The sequence below is a fragment of the Rhinolophus sinicus genome, chromosome 14 (assembly GCF_057876585.1).
Source record: "Rhinolophus sinicus isolate RSI-liver-muscle chromosome 14, RSI-T2T, whole genome shotgun sequence".
In the NCBI taxonomy this organism is placed as follows: domain Eukaryota; kingdom Metazoa; phylum Chordata; class Mammalia; order Chiroptera; family Rhinolophidae; genus Rhinolophus; species Rhinolophus sinicus.
The window spans coordinates 145,197,461-145,215,421 of record NC_142514.1 but is presented as its reverse complement, the minus strand read 5'-3'; the positions used below and the strand labels follow the sequence as shown (position 1 = coordinate 145,215,421).

The window sequence follows — 17,961 nt, the reverse complement described above, 5'->3', positions numbered from 1 at the left end:
GTCACAGATAGCATTGGCCAATCCACAGGTGTTTCTCACATACTGACCATGTGCCAAGAACTCAGCCAGGGAAGAGGAAGACTTGTACATAATCAGAGCCACCTCCCCAAGCACCTCATTTACCAGGTGTAGAGGCAAAGAAGAGTTAACGTTTGCCTTCCATAAATACAAAAAAATAGTGAGAATGCAGATTCACAAATGCCTCAATGGACAGTATCCTAAATGACTAACAGCATGACTTCCTGAGTGTGCTACCAAATTACCTTTCCTGTCCTCTCTTCTACCACCTGGTTATAACCGTTCGTTTACATTAGGAAAACAAGAGAAAGTAAAATGTTTTAGCATATTCTGATGGGTTGTTGAAAGCAAGCATATAGAAAAGTCTATTCTTGCAAATAAGAACAACTTCAAAGTTGAATATCAAAGTTGTTGTTGTTTGCAATAATAGACTTTTTGTAGAAGGTGGTAACTTGTACTAAGAAGTCAGTAATGTTTGCAAATGAAAACCTTAGACACAAACCACTTGGCTACCCAGATACACTCTGGGAAGCAACGGATTGATGTGGGAGTAACGGGACATGTAATATTGCTTGCTCAAGACTATGTTTCTGTGGTTGACTCCCACATCTTGCAAACATCTTTGCAAGAAACCACATTCAGAAACATCATATGGACATGGCTGAATGCCTCAAGTCTTGGTTAATTAATAACCTTCTTTTAAATTGTTGGTCTCATAAGCCTTTCTGTTTTGGTTCTCTTTAGTTTCTTTAAAATTTCAGGGAAAAACTCTGAGTCTCAAAATGCCTATGAGCAAGAATAAGCTGATTTTACTACTTGGAATGATCTGTTTGGAACAAGGTAAATCGGCAACTCGTTCTCTTTCCGAAGGTAAGTTCCAAACAAACTCTGTAATTACCTTTATCTGAAGGAATAACTTTTGCTAGCAATGAGCATCATAACTCCACTCCGTATTTCTTTGGGAAAACAGGAGAAGCAAATATATTGTGGAACTCTAATTGCTTCTCATGTAATTATTTTGGACTTTTCTCCTGAAATCAAAACTGAGTAAAATATTTATGGAATACAACTTGGACAAGTTGCATCGATGTGGAGAAAGCTGGGATTGCTTACTTATTTGGACACATACAATCCTATCCTCTTTCATGGAATAAATTCTGGAAATCAACATAAATTTGGAAGCATTAGTAATCTTCTGGAAAATTATCTTGCTGGGAAATATGAGGCATGTTCAGTGTAGTGTATTATAAATGGTCCTTTTTTCCTGAAGCAACATAAGCTGAGAACAGTTCTTGGCAGGCTTCTCTACAGTCATTTTTGTGCCAGCCCTGAGAATCATCATGTTTCCTGTCTTTGCTTCAATGAGTTCAGAAAATAGTAAATTATGTGTCTAAGGTATTTGTGATCCATTCAGCTGAAACAGAAAATAAGCTTTTGATCCAATGTCATGGCTGCACTGGATTCAGAATCAAAAGGCTTAGTGTTATATCCATGTTGTGCCATTAATTAGCTGTGCAACTCTTTGATTCTTTGTTTTCTCATCTGTAAAGTGGGGGTAATAGTACTTGATTCACAGGCATAGAACGGAAGGTTATATGAGAAGTTATTTAAAAAACTTTGTATATTTTAACAAATTAATCTAAATAGCAGTGCTCTCAAGGATGTATTCTCAAGAAAAACCAACTTTCAACCATCCATCCAACTTTTCTAAGGGCCTACTCTACGCTAGGAATTGTGCTAAACCTTGGAAATACAGAGATGAATAGGACATAGGATTTTTTTCCTCAAGTAGTTGATAGTCCAGTGAGGGAGACAGGCAAATAATTCACTACAACAATACTGGCAAAAAAAACTATGAAAGGGGAGAAAAAGGGTACTACACAGTACAGAGGGGAGACACTCTGAGGAAATCAAGGAAGACTTCTCAGTGAGATGATCTCTAAGCTGAAGAATAAACATTAGATGAGTCAGCTCGGTAAAGAAGTGCGGTGATTGTGAGGCAGGGCTTTTTAGACTTTCCTAGAAAACATGTAAAGAATGATCTGCAGTAGGGACAGAAGATGTACCATTCCAGAATTACGAGGCAGTTGTAAACCTCTTTAATCTAACCCATCTCTTAGCTGAGAAGTCAAAGAAAAACATTTTTAAAAACTAGCGGATAAATAAGTAAATGCAACCTTTTCAGGGAGAAAGTCTTTTCCACAGAGTTCTTTGTTCCACTACTTGGCAACCCTTCTATCCTAACACCAGTCTGCTTTGTGAATCAGGACACAGTCTTTTCTTCACTCCACTCTCCTTGAACCACCTGCCACTTTCCACCCTCACTGAGAATTAAATCCAGTATCTGACTGTGTGGCAGGCACCACAGACCATGGTCTCAGACTCAGGCCCCCGGGTGGAAGAGATGTACACACAATTACAATCCAAGGCAGACTATGGCATCATCCACTCAACGAATTAATTGAGTAACTTCTGTGCATCAGGAACTCTGCTGGTTATTGTGGACATAGGTATTTCTATGATTAAGTTCATAACTTTGGGGAGCCCACAATTTAGTTAGGATGAGAGACACAGAAGTAACCATACTGCATATAATAAATGTCACAGAAGTACAGAGAGCTGTGACAAGCCTCTAAGGGGCCAGATTGCTCAGAATCAAAAGGGGGCTACATCCTTGCAGAGATCTAACTCTGACATCCTTAATCTTCATATCAGAAAAGTAGATCTTTTCATGATATGCATGTTCTACGCATGACAAAAATTGAACAATCCTTTGTAGTGCAAATCACAGCAAATCCCACAATTAACCGAAAGCCATTTTGTAATTTTTCACAATCCATATCTTACAGTTTTTTTCTTGCTCTGAAGTTTCCCATATCCCTCAGTCTTAGGAGCTATCTAATCACTAAATTTTTGTCTTGTCTTCTTCCCAGCTCCCACTTGTGGGCAGAGTCCAGTGAAGGTACGGCCTTGGAATGACATTTTTAGTCGCATTGTTGGGGGAGACCAAGTGGAAAAGGGCTCTTACCCTTGGCAAGTGAGTCTCAGAGAACATTCTCTGGTGGGTGACCTATGAGCTGTGTTGGGACTGGATCTCCCTGAATCACATGTTACTCATCAATGCTCTCCATTCTGCCTCACTCATCACCAGAGAGCTCATGAGTGTATGTAGGGATTCAAGTCCCTCATGATGTGTACCAGCTGAGTTCCAGGAAAGGTGTGTTCACAATAGTTATAAAAATTGGAAATACCATCCCCAAATTTTAACCCCTAAGACAAAAATCCCACTTCAAGAAGCTGAAAAACTTTTAAATTTAAAATTTTAAAAATAATTTTGATTCAGTAAATACATTTAAAATATACTTACCTCGTTATAGTTACAGATGACCAGGGACTGTATGTCTGAGGTGTAAGAGTTGTACCTATACCACAGGACCGCTCAGGGAATAGTCAGAAGTACTGCCTTCTTAGTAGCTAATGTCCTAAGAATTCTGTCTCAATCTAATTTCCTGGTCCTCTCATTCATGCCACAGAAATGTCTCTGTGCTTCTGCTCCTAGCCTATGGTATTTACATATATTGCCTTTGAAAGTCTCCAAATTTTCTTCACCCTGGGAGCCATGTTGTATTCTTGCTGCTTAATTTTGCAAGTAGAGCGCTACCTCTTTATCTTTACTTCTCTTGACTCCGTTGTATTAACTTTTAGGTCAGTGGATATTTGGTAATGGTTGGTTCACTGAGTTTGTGCTCAGTGGATTGATGAGTGAATTACTTGGCTGAAGATCAGTTGCTTACTTGGTCAGTTGGTTGACTAGTCAATTCAGAAGTCCATATTCAAATCACAGTCAAGGGTGACTCACTGACTTCTACTTATTTGCTCTTTATTCTATTAGCCTTTTCTCTGTATTAGTTTTTCAATTGCTCATTAAATAATTTTTAGTCAAAAAGGTAACAATTCTAATAGATTGCTTCTTTTCTAATTCCAACAATGGAATTAAAAGTATTCACTTGTACCCTGTAAGCCATTTTAGAGTCAAATCAAATATCATTAATAGGATAAACCAAAGATAGAAAGTATATCACAGAGGTAGATTACAAATAGGCGTAAAGAAGTTGTAAAGGTCAAATAGTTAAGAGTGTTAGAAAAGTGTGAGTCCAGACGATTTCTCCAAGAGGCCTGGAGGAATTGGAGTATATATTGAAGGACTCCCTTTGACCACCCCCCCTTGCCTTTCTCTTAAAACTGTTCATCTGGATTCTATCTTAATCTTCTTTTTCTTTCTCTTCAGTCACAGATAAGGCTCATATTGTTAAAGTAACAGTATGAGTCAACAGTATTATAAAAATAAACAAATACCAACGATATTTACTATCTATTGAAACCCTATAGCCACTCATCCGAAATTAACTCTCTCTCCTGTGAACCAGGGTTGGGAATGCTCTGCTTCCAGCACTGCTCCTTTTTTTCTGAGCTGTAGTGGGATGGGTTTTACTCCTTCACAGTCCACGATTTCTGATATTTATGAAGAAGATAGCTGGGTCTATTTTTTTAGAATATGCTCTGTCTCCAGGTTTTGGGGGATCCCAGGACATTAACTTTAAGGTCTTTGCAATTTAGGTGTCTCTGAAACGAAGGCAGAAGCATATCTGTGGTGGGACCATCATCTCTCCACAGTGGGTGATCACAGCTGCTCACTGCGTCGCCAACAGGTAGGGGAAGACCTAGCCCATGGATAAAGGTCAGATTACCCTCCTTCTCCTTTGGAATCAGCAGCAATAACTCTTTAAGACAGGAACTGTGTGATGTATGCTTCAGTGATGCCGTCAGAGGGTACTCAACTTGGTAGAAAACATACACTCCTTGCAGGAGGAGAATAGTTAAATATGAATGGAAGTTATTAAATAATAATATCCAAGTGAGAAAAACGTACCACAAAGACATATTTATGAAAGTTTTCTCCTAGATTTCTTAAATTTCCATGGGAAAAAAAATCATGCAGTTCATTGTGCATTTTAAGAAATGGATAAAACAAAAGGAGGCTGGTAAAACATAAAGAAGGCTCCTATATCTTCCTTAGAATTGATCCTGCCTCTATGAGCTTCAATCCAACAACTTCCATCCTTTTACCCAATTTCCTGTGTGCTCTGAATGTTCTATTGCTGCCAGGGCTCTTGGTACCCACTAGGTGTAATCAAGATCAGGTCCCCATATTTGCCCTATTTCAAATCTGTAAACATCTGCTGGATATTTGCTCGGTGCTAGACACTAGTGGATACCACAGAAACAAAGATGAATAAGACATAATTCCTATCCCTAGAGAGGTGAGAGTCTGAAAAACAGTCAACTGATAATTTCACTGCAATGTGGCAGGTGGTTAGGCTAGAAAGTTGCTATGTATTAGGTTAGGTACCTAACACAGCCTAGAGTCAGGGAAATATACCAAGAGAAAGTGATGCTGTTCCCAATTCTGTATAAAATTATCACTTCTGGGAATGAAGGGTCCCAAAAGATGGCAAGCTCAAAGCTCTTAATCCATCTCAATTCATCCCACCAAATTCCTTTCAGATAACTTTGCTTCAGGAAGAAGGGAAATGGTCTTTTCCCATGTCATGCCAAGTCTTTAAATTACAAACAAAAAAACAAGGTAAGAAACTCCTCACCTCCCATTGTTTTAATCAGTCCCAAAGCCTTGAGAGTGTGCATGCTCTCTGGGACATCAGTTACGGTGCTATTATGTCTTTCACAGTATACATTATGCACTACATTTCTGACATTAAAGCAGCATATTTAGTGGAAATCACAAATCATTCCCAAAGAATCTCACCAAGAATGAGGCCAGGGAAACCACCTAGGGTAGCTGAATAAAGTCCACTATAGCTTTAGACTCCTGGATTACAATGTACATACATCTTTAGACATTTTACAAATAACACTGCAAAATATTAAATTTATTACATCACTGACTCCATGAGGCCACTCTTTACTACTCCCCCACTCAAACTGAGAACCTCTGCATTTTTCCTGAGTGTTGGAATCATTCTCACTTTCTCTGTTCAGCAGCCTTATACCCCCATTATCCATCCATGTTACTTTGAAGAGGCCAGTTTGTTAATCATTACAACTGTACTCAGAGGCTCAATGAAATCAATTTATTTTATGGCTTCCTCTTTTTAGAAATATTGCATCAACTTTGAATGTTACGGCTGGAAAACATGACTTGAGCCATATTGAACCAGGAGAGCAAACCCTCCCCATTGAAAGCATCATCATACACCCATATTTTTCCACAAAGAAACCAATGGACTATGATATTGCTCTTTTGAAGATGGCTGGCACCTTCCATTTCGGTAAACATTTCAGGCTCACACTGAATTAGCTATCGCATGTTCTCTGTAATTTCTGTTCCATGGCACATTACCTACAGTACATGTTAGGCCCAATGGTTCTGGGTCATTGACTTAGAGACAGGGATTTGGGGTGGAGGGTCCCCTACCTGAAACCTTTTTTGCTCGTAGCTTTAGATACAGTATTAGGGTGTAAAGTAGGGAGGTCTTCCTTTGTGTGACAAATGACACCTGGAAATGCCACGTAGAGGTATCACAACTCTTAGAAGGTCTTGGGGGAACCACCTGGATGTCAACTGGTGAGTGGCTTCTGGTGTCCTTTCCTCCATGCTCTGCCTTTTTTTTTTTTTTTTTAGGCCAGTTTGTGGGGCCCATGTGTCTTCCAGAGCCAGGGGAACGATTTAAGGCTGGAATGATTTGTACAACTGTAGGCTGGGGTCGCCTGACTGAAAGTAAGAACTTCTATGCCTCTATCCTTAATCAATGTCAGAACTTTCTGACAGGTAATCACAAAATAGAATATTTAATGTTTTTAGAACACAATTGTGTAAACATTTTTAAACATAGAGCCTATCATATTGTACTTAGAAATTCAGGTCTTTCGAAAAGACAAGCCTGAATGGGGCATCGTCAACTCAGAAGGCGTGAAGGAGTACTTTGCTGGGACTCTCATCTCTGTGTTTTCTAGATGGCATCCTCCCACAAGTCTTGCAGGAAGTGAATCTGCCCATTTTGACCCAGGAGGAGTGTGTGGCAGCTATGTTAACCCTGAAGAAACCCATCAGTGGGCGGACCTTCCTGTGCACAGGCTTCCCAGATGGAGGGAGAGATGCATGTCAGGTAGGAAGGTCGCAGGCAGGTCGCAGGCAGGACTCCCCTCAGCTTTGTCATTAGGCGACGGGCTGAAAGAAGGCTGTAGTTAAGACTAGACTCTGGAAAGGAGGGTCAAGAGAGACAGGGGAGGTTGAGTCAAAATAAAGGGACAATTTAAACAATCTGTTTATACCAGGGAGTGTACATTTAGAGGAGGTCTTTCACTTTTTCCAAAAAACCAAAAAACAGATAATGCAAATAATGAGCTCAGGGTTCCCCACCTCTGAAGAGCAGCTGGCTCTTTCCTATGTAGAGGGCTCCAGTTTATGTATAATAGGGACTTTACTTTCCCTCCATCCCTCTTGCTGACCAAGACTTGAGATCAATTCTACTACTGGGCAAGACTTCTCTGAGACTGTAGGATGTGACAGAATCAAGAAGAAAGGCTGGTGTTTGATGAAAGCCTAGGATGGGAAAGAAGGAGGTCAAACTGACAGGTTCCAATGATAGTTTCTAATGTGAACTGTGCTTGCCTGTTCCCCCAGGTTCCTGAGTCCAAACTATTAGAAGTTAAGAAATGTCATTGATCCTAGTCTAGCATCTTTATGAGGGAAACGAGTGAGAACTGTGGGGCACAGACACTGACCATGATGGTAACAGAAGCTTTTTATCCCCACAGGGAGATTCAGGAGGTTCTCTCATGTGCCGGAATAAGAGAGGGAGTTGGACTCTTGCTGGTGTGACTTCTTGGGGTTTGGGCTGTGGTCGAGGCTGGAGAAATAATGTGCGGAAAGATGATCAAGGATCCCCTGGGATATTCACAGATCTTAGCAAAATGCTTCCCTGGATCCACAAACACATCCGAATTGGTAATAAAGCTAGCACGGAAGGTCAAGAAGCTAGGACCAGAGAGAACATCCGAGTCTGGGCAAGTCAGGAGCACTGAGCAGACAGGCTCTGCTTCTGTTCTTAGGGTAGCACAGAAGGACTGTGGAATTCACTAAGTCTAAAACAAGAGTAAATATGTATGTGGTACAGCATCAACTATTCAATGAAACATGAATATATCCATGCTAGACTTTGTCAAATTTCCCTTTAATTGAAACTATCTCAGCTGGTGATGTTTTCACCACTTCTCAACTGTGCAAGATTCAGCAAGCTATAGCACAGATCGGGAGTTATCAACCAGGGGAAATTTTGCCCCCCGCCCCAGACAAAAATGTCTGGAGATATTTTTGGTTGTCACAACCTGGGGAGCGGGTGACACTAGCATTTAGTGAGAAGGGAACATGGATGCTGCCACGCCTTCTACAATGCACAGAATGATGCAGCCCAAAATGTTGGTAATGCCAAGCTCGAGAAGGCCTGGTCTTCCAGGTCTTCTAATTACCCTAAGTCTGAAAAGGCCTGAGTCTACATACACCCTTCTACTAGACAGACCATTGAGTTCAATGAAACTTCATTTCTGCCTCCAAATCAAATTTGTTTTCTTAACTGGTGGCTTCCAGCCCCAATAGGGCTTCTATTCTTCCCCAAAGGGGTTAATTCAAATTAGTGTAGTAAGAACTTGGGTTTCCTTTCAAGTGTATGGTCCAGTGGCAGGTATTTGAGCCCTCAGTTCAACTTATAGCTATCACAGCACTTCTTTTGTGATTGTGGGTGAGTTACTTTCATCTTCAGCCTACCTTCTCATACAAACTGAGAGGGGTAAACCAGATGACCTCTTCTTGCTCTGTGTAACTTCCAAGCTAATCATAGCCCATTACTTAATTCACCCACTAGTAGGTTTATTGAAAGACAGTGAAATCATCTCCTTAAAACAGCAAGGCTACTTTCCTGCTTTATCAATTTATCCCTGCTTTCCTTTCCACAGATTAGATTTTGTTTAGTTGCATATTGACTTAAAAATCTCTGCACTTTCGAGTCAAGGAGATGCTCACTTCTTGAAATACTGTTTAGGACACCACAAAGCTTGAATCACATCTGTCTCTTTCTTTCTCGGGGAAGCAGAGAAAGAGCTTGAAAGGTGGGTATTTCTCCAGCCTTCTCCTCCAGGAGCATGAATTAACATCTAGCATTTCCAAATAGTGGCTCCCTTCATCATCAAGTCTTCCTTTGCAAGAGCTGTCCTCGCTCACTAGGTACAAAACCACCACTGAGCGCACCACAGCCGTTCCCTGCAGTCCCTCAGCCAGCTGGAGCCCCAGATTCCCTCCCATTTCACATCTTGTCAACCCAAAGCTCCATCTCATTTCAGCAAACATTTGCCAAATCCTTGCTTTAGATCGCAGACTTGAAAAAGGAGGGTGAGGTGGTACATATGTGGCCAATAAGCTACACACCTTGTCCTGAAAGAGTCCTTACTTATCCAGGGGACTCACCCTGGTGTTACAAGTCTGAAATGAATCCACTCAGTGACTTTGGGAAGCTCCTTCCTACCTCAGTTTCCTTACCCACAAAGAAAAGAGTCTGGACCTGATGGTCTCTAAGGCATCTTTAGCTCAAATCTTCAGTGGGTCTTTGAATCGGTAGAACTACCCACAGAGAGCAATGTGGAAAAAAGAGTACCCCGAGAGCTCAGGAGTGGGTCGCTGCTTCTTGCATTAAAAAAAGTGTGAGGGGGGGAGGCACACATACCTTTTAAGCTAAACCTTAAAGGACAAAGAATGAGTAGGATTTTGTCAGGTGCAAATGGGATACAGGTGAAGAAAAACAACCCAGCTCAAGGAATCATCCTTATCAAAGCATAGATACTAAACGATGGAGACAGGAAAATGTAGGCTGTAATAGAGACCAGTAAGGATATGTGATGGAGTTTTACGAGGGAGATAATCTGAGACCAAATAATGGAAATTTTGAATGTCAGTCAAAAAACTTTGGACTTTATTGAGTAATAGGAAGTTGATTAATTAGATAAATAGATCAGAGCTATACTTTACTGGGATAAGAGCTACACATAGGGGATAGATTGGAGGGGGAACAATTCAAGGTGGATTTGAGGTTATGCATTAGTTCAAGGGAAGGAAGGAAGGAAGGAAGGAAAGAAGGAAGGAAGGAAGGAAGGAAGGAAGGAAGGAAGGAAGGAAGGAAGGAAAAAGAAAAGAAAAGAAAAGAGAAAAAAGAAAACAAAATAAAAGAAAAGAAAGAAAGAAAGAAGAAAGCTTGACCTAGGGCAATGGCCAGAGAATGGAAAGGAGGGAACAGACACAGAAGAATTAGGACTTAGTAGTCACTTAGATGAAGGGAGGTGAGGGAGAGGGAAGAATCAAGGATGACACCTAAGTTTTGAGCATGAGAGACTAAGAAAGGGGCCGGTATAACCAAAGCAGAAGCAGAAGCACTTCTGCATAACCAAGGACTTTCATTTATAGCATGTTAAGTTTCAGGAGAGAGATCTAGGAGATGGTTGAAATATCAGGTCTGAAGTTGAAAAATGTAGAGCTGATAGCTGAACATGAAGATATGAATGAAACTGGTCAGAGGGCTCTATAGAGAGAGATGAAAACTAAGGACAGAATTTGGGAACTACCTGTATTTACAGAATGGAGTTGTGGGGTCAGAGAAAGAAGAGTGAAGGAGAAGAAATCATAGAATCTCAAAGTTAAGCAGGATCTAAAAGGAACAAAAAAGAGTAAGGCATCTAGAAGCCAAGGCAGGAAAAGATGTGAAACAAGGAAGCGGACATAATGCAGAACAAGGCGGTTCTAGCAGCCGCGCCGACTCTGGAAAGCGAGGGCTGCGGTGACTGGCCGTCACTGTTAGCCTGACTCTTGTGGCTTTCTCTCCCAGCCGCACGCAGTGAGCAGGACCGCGTGCTCAGTGAGTCTGAGGGGGGGCTGCACTTCCCAGACAGCCCCTACCTATATTATGACAGCAAGCAGTGAGTAGTCCCCTCTGCCACTCCTCCCCCGACTCCCTCCTCCAGTCTGATTGTGTCATTAATTGGACTGTGACAGCCACTTTCTGTCTACAAGTAACACCCTCTCAATGTATCTGCCTGCAGACTATGTGTCTGGACCCTGTTGGTACCAGAGGAAATGCATGTGTTACTCAGTTTTTCCCAACTGGATGCAGAGTCTTGTAACCACAATTACCTGTCAATGTATTCTTTAGAAGGCAGACTTATTGGTGAGTGGATTTGCACATTGTCAGATGGACACTAGTGTGAGGAGGGCTTAATGGGACCTGGTTACAACATGTCTGGCACTGAGGCATCTGCAGACACATTTCCTGTCTCCAATTTCTGATACTCAGAAATGACAGTGGAAAAGAACTGAATCTGAGCCTGTGTGATGGCTGTAAGCCACAGTGCATTTCATTTGCTAGATCTGCTTCCCATGGAACCAGGCTTCTCACACGCATTCGCTAGACAGGGAGTCCATCAGGAGTATTATGGAGACACAAGCAGCGCCTCCCAGGGCCTCCACACAGCATGCTGCTTTTCTAAGCATGAAAATGGCATTTACCGGCCTCATCCAGCTAAGAAGGAAAATACCAATGGATACTCATGAGTAGGAGACAAAGGTTATTTCTATCAGAAACAGAAGTGGAGGAGACCTGTAGTTCTTAACTGGAGGTGATTGTGCCCCCCAAGAGACACTCAGCAATGTCTTAAAAGCTTTTATGGTTGTCATAGCTGGAGGGAGTGTTACTGGCATCTAGAGGGTAGTGGCTGGGGATACTATGAAACATCCCACAATATGCAGGGCAGCCTGAACACAGAGAACGTTCCAGTTCAAAATGTTAGTAGTGCCAAGGTTGAGAAACCTGGTTTAGATAATACACTATCATGACAAGTTCAGTTCTCCTAAGTCTTTGAATGGGTGCTGTTTTCTAAACTCTAAACAAAGAATCTTCTTACATTGTAGGGAAATTCTGTGGAGAAAGCCTTCCTTCATCTATTCTTGTTGGCTCCAACGCTTTAAAGCTGAGATTCATCTCTGATGCCACAAATTATGCCGCTGGGTTTAATCTCACCTATAAAGCTCTTAAACCAAACTACCTTCCTGGTAAAACCATTTAATTTTATCACACATTACCCAGGCCTTTTGTAGGAATTGAGGCCCCACAGGAATTAGGTGAGAGGCAGGCAGTGAGATGTGGGGTGCAGGCACTCCTTCTCTGGTCCTGCTTACCACACACCCAAGTGCGCTGAGATGGCCTGATAAGTTCTGAAAAATCAGTGCGCAGACCTCTTCCTCTTGTTGGCTCTGCCTGAAGATTCAGTTCATGCATCATTTGTGGGAGGCAGGAAGGAAAACAAAGAGGATTCGTCTTTGTCTTTGTTTGGCTGATGCCATTGTGTGGATGTTTCCCTTGTGTTTCAGATTCAGGCTGCAGTTCCTTAACTGTCCTTTTTGAGGAAGGCCTCATACAGAGTCTGCACTATCCTGAAGACTACAGTGGCATGGCCGACTGTAACTGGGTTTTTCAGGCCCCCAAACATCACCTAATTAAGGTATTGACTTTCATTACTCTTACTCTGCTGTGGCATCTCCACAAAACAGCTAACATAAGCAGCATTAGGGCAGAGGTTTTTATCCGACTTATTCACTGCTGTATCCCTCCTGCTGGTACCGGGCACACAAGGCTCTCAATAAATACTGAGTAACAGACTAGCCTATCTCCGCCTGTAATACCCATACTTACCACCAGATGGCAATCACACACTTTACTTTGGGTTGAAGTGCTGGCTTAATCTTTGTACCTGATAACTGTTTCATCAATGTCTAATTCCTTCTAGAAACAAGCATTTCTTCCTTCTTAATTAAACGGCTAACAAGAAATATTGTAAATAATGGCTAACAAAGGTCAACGACAATAAGGCCCAAATCATCCAGCCTCTCACGCAGCGGGGACAGAGCAAGCACAAAGGACCCAGCGCAGAACAGGTTCAGAGACTCTGGTGAGAGTCGGAACATGTACCAGGAGGGGTGGTGGAGGGCAGGCGAGGCTGAGGTCCAAGTACGGAGAGCTCTGAACGTCAGGATTCGTTAGTAGTATTTGTGGCCATTTGTTTGCTTGTTCATTAAACACTAGTGAGTCACCTGCAGATGCCTCCATGTAGCTGAAGGTGAGAACTGCAGTCAGTGGGGTTGGAACTAGGCATTTATTCAGAAGTCTTTCTCTTAAAATAATAATTAAAAGCAAGAGAATATATGAAGGAGAGAAAGTAGGGTAGAAAATAAAAGGGGAAGAGTAAGGGTGGACAAGACTTCAATGTTCTCATAAGTTCAAGAGGCAAACAGAGATCTGAGACACACGAGGAGAACCAAGCTGGTGTGGTGATGGTGACAGTCCAGAGAATGGAGCCTTTAATTCAAAACACAAACAAAATAAACAAGCAAAGAGCTGCGGCCAATACTTTGGCTTTCCCACACATGGTTAGAGTTTAGAGGAGGAGAGCTGAGCATTCGCTGGCCAGTCCCCACCTCATGCCCCAATAAAAAGGCAGAACAATTGGATCGGACAACTGAACAACAGAGAGGAGGTGGGGGGGCGAAGGGGGTGTCCGAAATATAAGTTAAGTCATATGTTAGGAGGACAAACAAGATCACATACGTTTTATGAATGAGTGGGAGAAGAAGACACAGAGGAAGCAAGTATAGATCTTTTTCTAAAAGTTTCTGAAACCCAAACAGTCAAGGCAGAAACTTTAGGAGGATGTAGAATTAAGGGAAGATACGTTACTAGTGATGGAGGATAAAAAAGTTTACGCATGAGGTTTATTTCTGGAAGGAGGATGAAGACAAATTCGGTTGAATCTCAACATGCCAGGGCCAGAAGTAATTTAAAAACATCTATTCAGTGAATGTACTGAGTGCTGTGCGATCAGTGCAGTGACGCTCTCACACCCTGCCAGTGCCGGCATCGTCCTCAGGCCTCATCCGAGACAGAAATGTGGAAACTGGTATTACAAGTCATCACTATGTGCATACCGCTGACTCGGAGGAAAACCGGTCTGCTTCCAGAAAGTACCCCAGTAAGGGTGTGAGAAGCGCCTGAATGAATCCTGCTTCTGACAGCTCCTTCTCCCATGACCGCTAATGATCCTTTGCCTCCACTTTGTCCTATGACTGCAGCTGTGTCTTTGGCTGAGTGCTCAGGCTCCACTGAATCCCCATCATCTTTGTGTTTAAAACCTAAACTCCTACTTAATCAGATACCTATCCCCCACTGCTCTTCTTTTCGGACTCAACTGGCCGGCACCTTCAAACTGCTCAAATATGGTTCTTTGCTGTTTTCTTGGCTCTTCCTAGCACGGATCTAGGGAGCTCAAATATTTGCATATTTTTCCACCCTTACATTCAGACTGTATTTGGTAGCTTAGATGTTTCAGCAGGTTTGGCAGGTACAGCATCTTTTCCTAAGCAACGTAACCCACTCATGAACGCCTACTAACTTTCCCATCTAAGGTCACACTCGAGAGCAAGCTGAACAATCCAAATTTGTCTGCTTAATTAAAATCACGTCATTCATACCTATTACTTACTCTGGATGTAATGTTGAATCTTCTCAGCTTTCCTTTCAGAATCTGGAAATAGAAGAGAGTGGCGACTGCACTTCCGACTACGTCACAGTGCACAGGGATGTAGAAAGGAAGAAGGAAATCGGTTTGTGTTCCCCTGGAGCTCACCTGCTCTGGTTTGCATGTGGACCCAGTCCTTTTTGGGAAACCTTTTGGGGAATAAAAAGGATCTAGCTCAATGTTCTTTCATTCCCCTGCACCACCTCCATCCCTCCGAAGCTCTCACCACCACTCCTTCTACATCAGGGACAGGAAGAGCAAGAGGGAGAATCAAAGGGCCATGTAACAGAAAATATGGAAGGCCCACATGGACTAGGAGTCAGAAAGGAAAAGTGCCATTGAAATAAGCCCTGTGGCTACAACCAATTCCTTTAGTGGCATTTCCAGTAGGAGAGTATGGAAGATTAAATAGAATTGAAATGTTGATGGAGTTATATACATATTAAAAAGGAGCAAACTGCCTTTCTATTCTGAACACCAATTGCAACATCCACTAGAAAAGTTAATCTCCTAACAATTACCTAAAGGACAATGTTTTTTATCCAATATTACATCTATTTGCTGGGCCCTTGACCATGTCTTTCCCGGGCTGGGCTTGAACCAGCTCGGTTGTGTGGCTTTGGGACTCCTGCCCCTGTGCTGAGCTGGACCGGTATAATGCTCATCAGCTTTCAGACGGATGAAAATGTGACCTTCAGAGGCTTTCAGGCTACAGTCTCCTTCGTTCTGAAACAGGTAAGTAGGAAGAGGCAGTAACTTCTTGGGTCCCAATTCTTGTCCTCATGATGTGGTAACTGATGATGGCCATTAGAGCCTACATGGATCCAGTCGATCCTCATTATTTATACCAGTTCTGTTCTATAAAGTCTCCACGAAAACTGAATTAGTGAATACTGAACCATTGTCCCTAGGGGGGATACAGGTTAGGTTCCCATGAGCCTCTGTTTTTCGGTGTGTTTCTTCTTTAACATACCAGGGACGCCAAAAAAATGTATACACAGGACTTGTATTCATCTTTTGTTATCAGTATATGAGTGTTACAATTTTAACAGTCTTTTTCCTTTCTTAAAATGTGTATACATTTTTGGGGCACCCTCTGTATATTGTTGATTCATTAACAGGGAACTCACAGCCAGTACCACTATAACTCGTACCTGAACACAGCTTATCTATGACAGGTATTTTCTCCATACAGACATCACAGCCTCCTTGTACACAGGTATACTAGATGGTACGTCAGCATCATGTTTAGGGCCATCTCAAACAGCAAAGTCACCAACAAACAACACAAAAATGCAAAAAATAAATAAATAATAACAGACCATGGCAAGGACACCTGTTTATAGTATGAAAGCCGAAACAAGAAGGCAGAGGATCACCTCGTTAGATCTCAGCTAGGAACATGCTCGCCAGGTAACTCGAATTTTTCACGAATGTCCATGAATGACCATGAAAGCACCGGGACTACTGGTTTTGAGTTACAAGTCAATGTTTGGGAGTAGGAGAGTTTGCAAATTCAGAATCCACAAAGAACCAGGGTCAACTGTGTGTATGAATCTTGGCCTATGCTTACCAGATGTATGATCTAAGAGGCTTCAATCTTACAATGGGTGAATAATACATACCTAGTGAGAATGTAGTGAGGATTAAATCAGACAAAGTATACTTGGCCATGAGCAAGTGTGTGACACATAAGAGAGGCTCCAAAATGTGAAATATCTTCATCAATCCCCAGTCCCTAGACACCTGAACTACACAGCTTCCTTCCAAGCCCTCACATGCAGGAGTACTTTGTCCAAACCCCACAAAGCCAGTTATTGGCTTGGCTTCTCAAGTTGTTCATTCTTGTTAGGGGGTAAGCAGCTACTTATGGCAAAGCCAGGGTATAGTTAAAATACTCCTTTTCAGTTAAAATACCTATAGAGCTCAGTTGACTGAGATGTCCCAGAAATCTAATAATTATTTTCTGATAAGTCTCAAGCACTGGCCTTGCTTGTGTGATCAGAGCAGTTGTATTTTGCTTACACCCAGATGTAAACATCTCCAGACCAGACGATGAGTCAGTGTTTCTGGATACATGGAACATCCTACCTGAAGAACTCAATGCTTCTGGTAAGCTGTTTGGGGAATGTAACCAAGAGATACACACAGAGTGTATCAGCTAGGGTTCAACCAGAGAACCCCAAAAAGATATGTTGGAGTCCTAACCTCCAGTACCCCAGAATGTGACCTTATTTGGAGACTGTCTTGAGAGACACAGTCAAGTTACAACGAAATCATTAGTATGGGCCCTAATCCAATATAACTGGTGTCCTCATAAAAGGGGAAATTTGGATGCAGAGAGAGACACACACACACACGGAGAACATCACATGAACATGAAGGCAGAGATTGGGGTGATGCATCCTCTACGAGACAAGAAACGCCAAAGTTTGCCAGCACAGCGTGAGAAGCTGGGGGAGAGGCGCGGAACAGATTCTCCCTTATAGCCCTCGAAGGAATCAAGCCGACCAACATGCTGACCTTGGTCTTCCAGCCTCCAGAACTATGACACAATAAATGGCTGTTTTTCTAAGACACCCAGTTTGTGGTATTTCATTATGGCAGGTCTAGCAAGCGAATATACCAGGAATTGGCTTACACTATTGTGTGTGTGTGTGTGTGTGTGTGTGTGTGTGTGTGTGTGTAGGGGGGTGACTAAGTGAGTAAATCCATAGGGCAGGCAGTCAGAAAGGGAAGATCACAGGACACTGGAATTCCACAGCACAGGCTAAAGTTATTCTCCACAGGCAGAATTTCTTCTCTCTTTTGGGGAAGCCTCAGCTCTGCTTTTAAGGCCTTTCCAATTAATTAAGTCAGGCCTACCTGGATTATCCAGGATGATCTTCCTCACTTCAAGTCAACTAATCAGGGACTTTCAGTTACATCTGCAAAATCCCTTCACAGCAACCTCTCAATTATTGACTAACTGGGAGCAGTAACCCAGCCAAGTTGACACATCAAATAATCCATCATGTAGAGCTCTACGGGCTGTGGTCATTGTCCCTTTTGCTCAAAGCAACGAGAAGCACTGAAATATTTCCAATAATAAGAATCAAAATTCCCATCTCAAGTGATTCATTTGGTGAGAATGGCTAAATGGTGTGCCAAATCGTGGTCTGACTCATGAGATCCGTCCACTGAAAAAAAGTGAGTATACCATTATGTTTTAATGCTGTGAACAATGAGAAGAGCTGGGCTTTCTCTTTTCCTTATCTC

At 42.2% G+C, this 17,961-nt stretch overlaps 1 protein-coding gene across 1 annotated transcript; it reads left to right on the top strand.

Annotated features, from left to right (window-relative positions):
* Positions 1 to 739: 739 nt before the first annotated feature.
* On the top strand, positions 740 to 16,868 carry OVCH2 (ovochymase 2). Its single transcript, XM_088789887.1, has 15 exons — positions 740 to 888; positions 2,952 to 3,055; positions 4,636 to 4,727; positions 6,193 to 6,365; positions 6,719 to 6,814; positions 7,051 to 7,202; positions 7,855 to 8,052; positions 9,186 to 9,201; positions 10,965 to 11,055; positions 11,179 to 11,303; positions 12,044 to 12,184; positions 12,503 to 12,633; positions 14,695 to 14,788; positions 15,308 to 15,442; positions 16,714 to 16,868. Exons 1-15 carry the CDS (start codon positions 801 to 803, stop codon positions 16,866 to 16,868), a joined length of 1,791 nt encoding a protein of 596 aa, XP_088646013.1. The 5' UTR covers positions 740 to 800.
* The last annotated feature ends 1,093 nt before the right edge of the window (positions 16,869 to 17,961 follow it).

What these genes read in the sequence shown, in the direction of transcription:
- OVCH2 (XM_088789887.1), top strand. Translation starts at nt 801, where the DNA reads ATGCCTATGAGCAAGAATAAGCTGATTTTACTACTTGGAATGATCTGT. An exon ending in AACTCGTTCTCTTTCCGAAG is followed by an intron (nt 889 to 2,951) that starts GTAAGTTCCAAA and finishes TCTTCTTCCCAG; the next exon opens with CTCCCACTTGTGGGCAGAGT. An exon ending in AGGGCTCTTACCCTTGGCAA is followed by an intron (nt 3,056 to 4,635) that starts GTGAGTCTCAGA and finishes TTTGCAATTTAG; the next exon opens with GTGTCTCTGAAACGAAGGCA.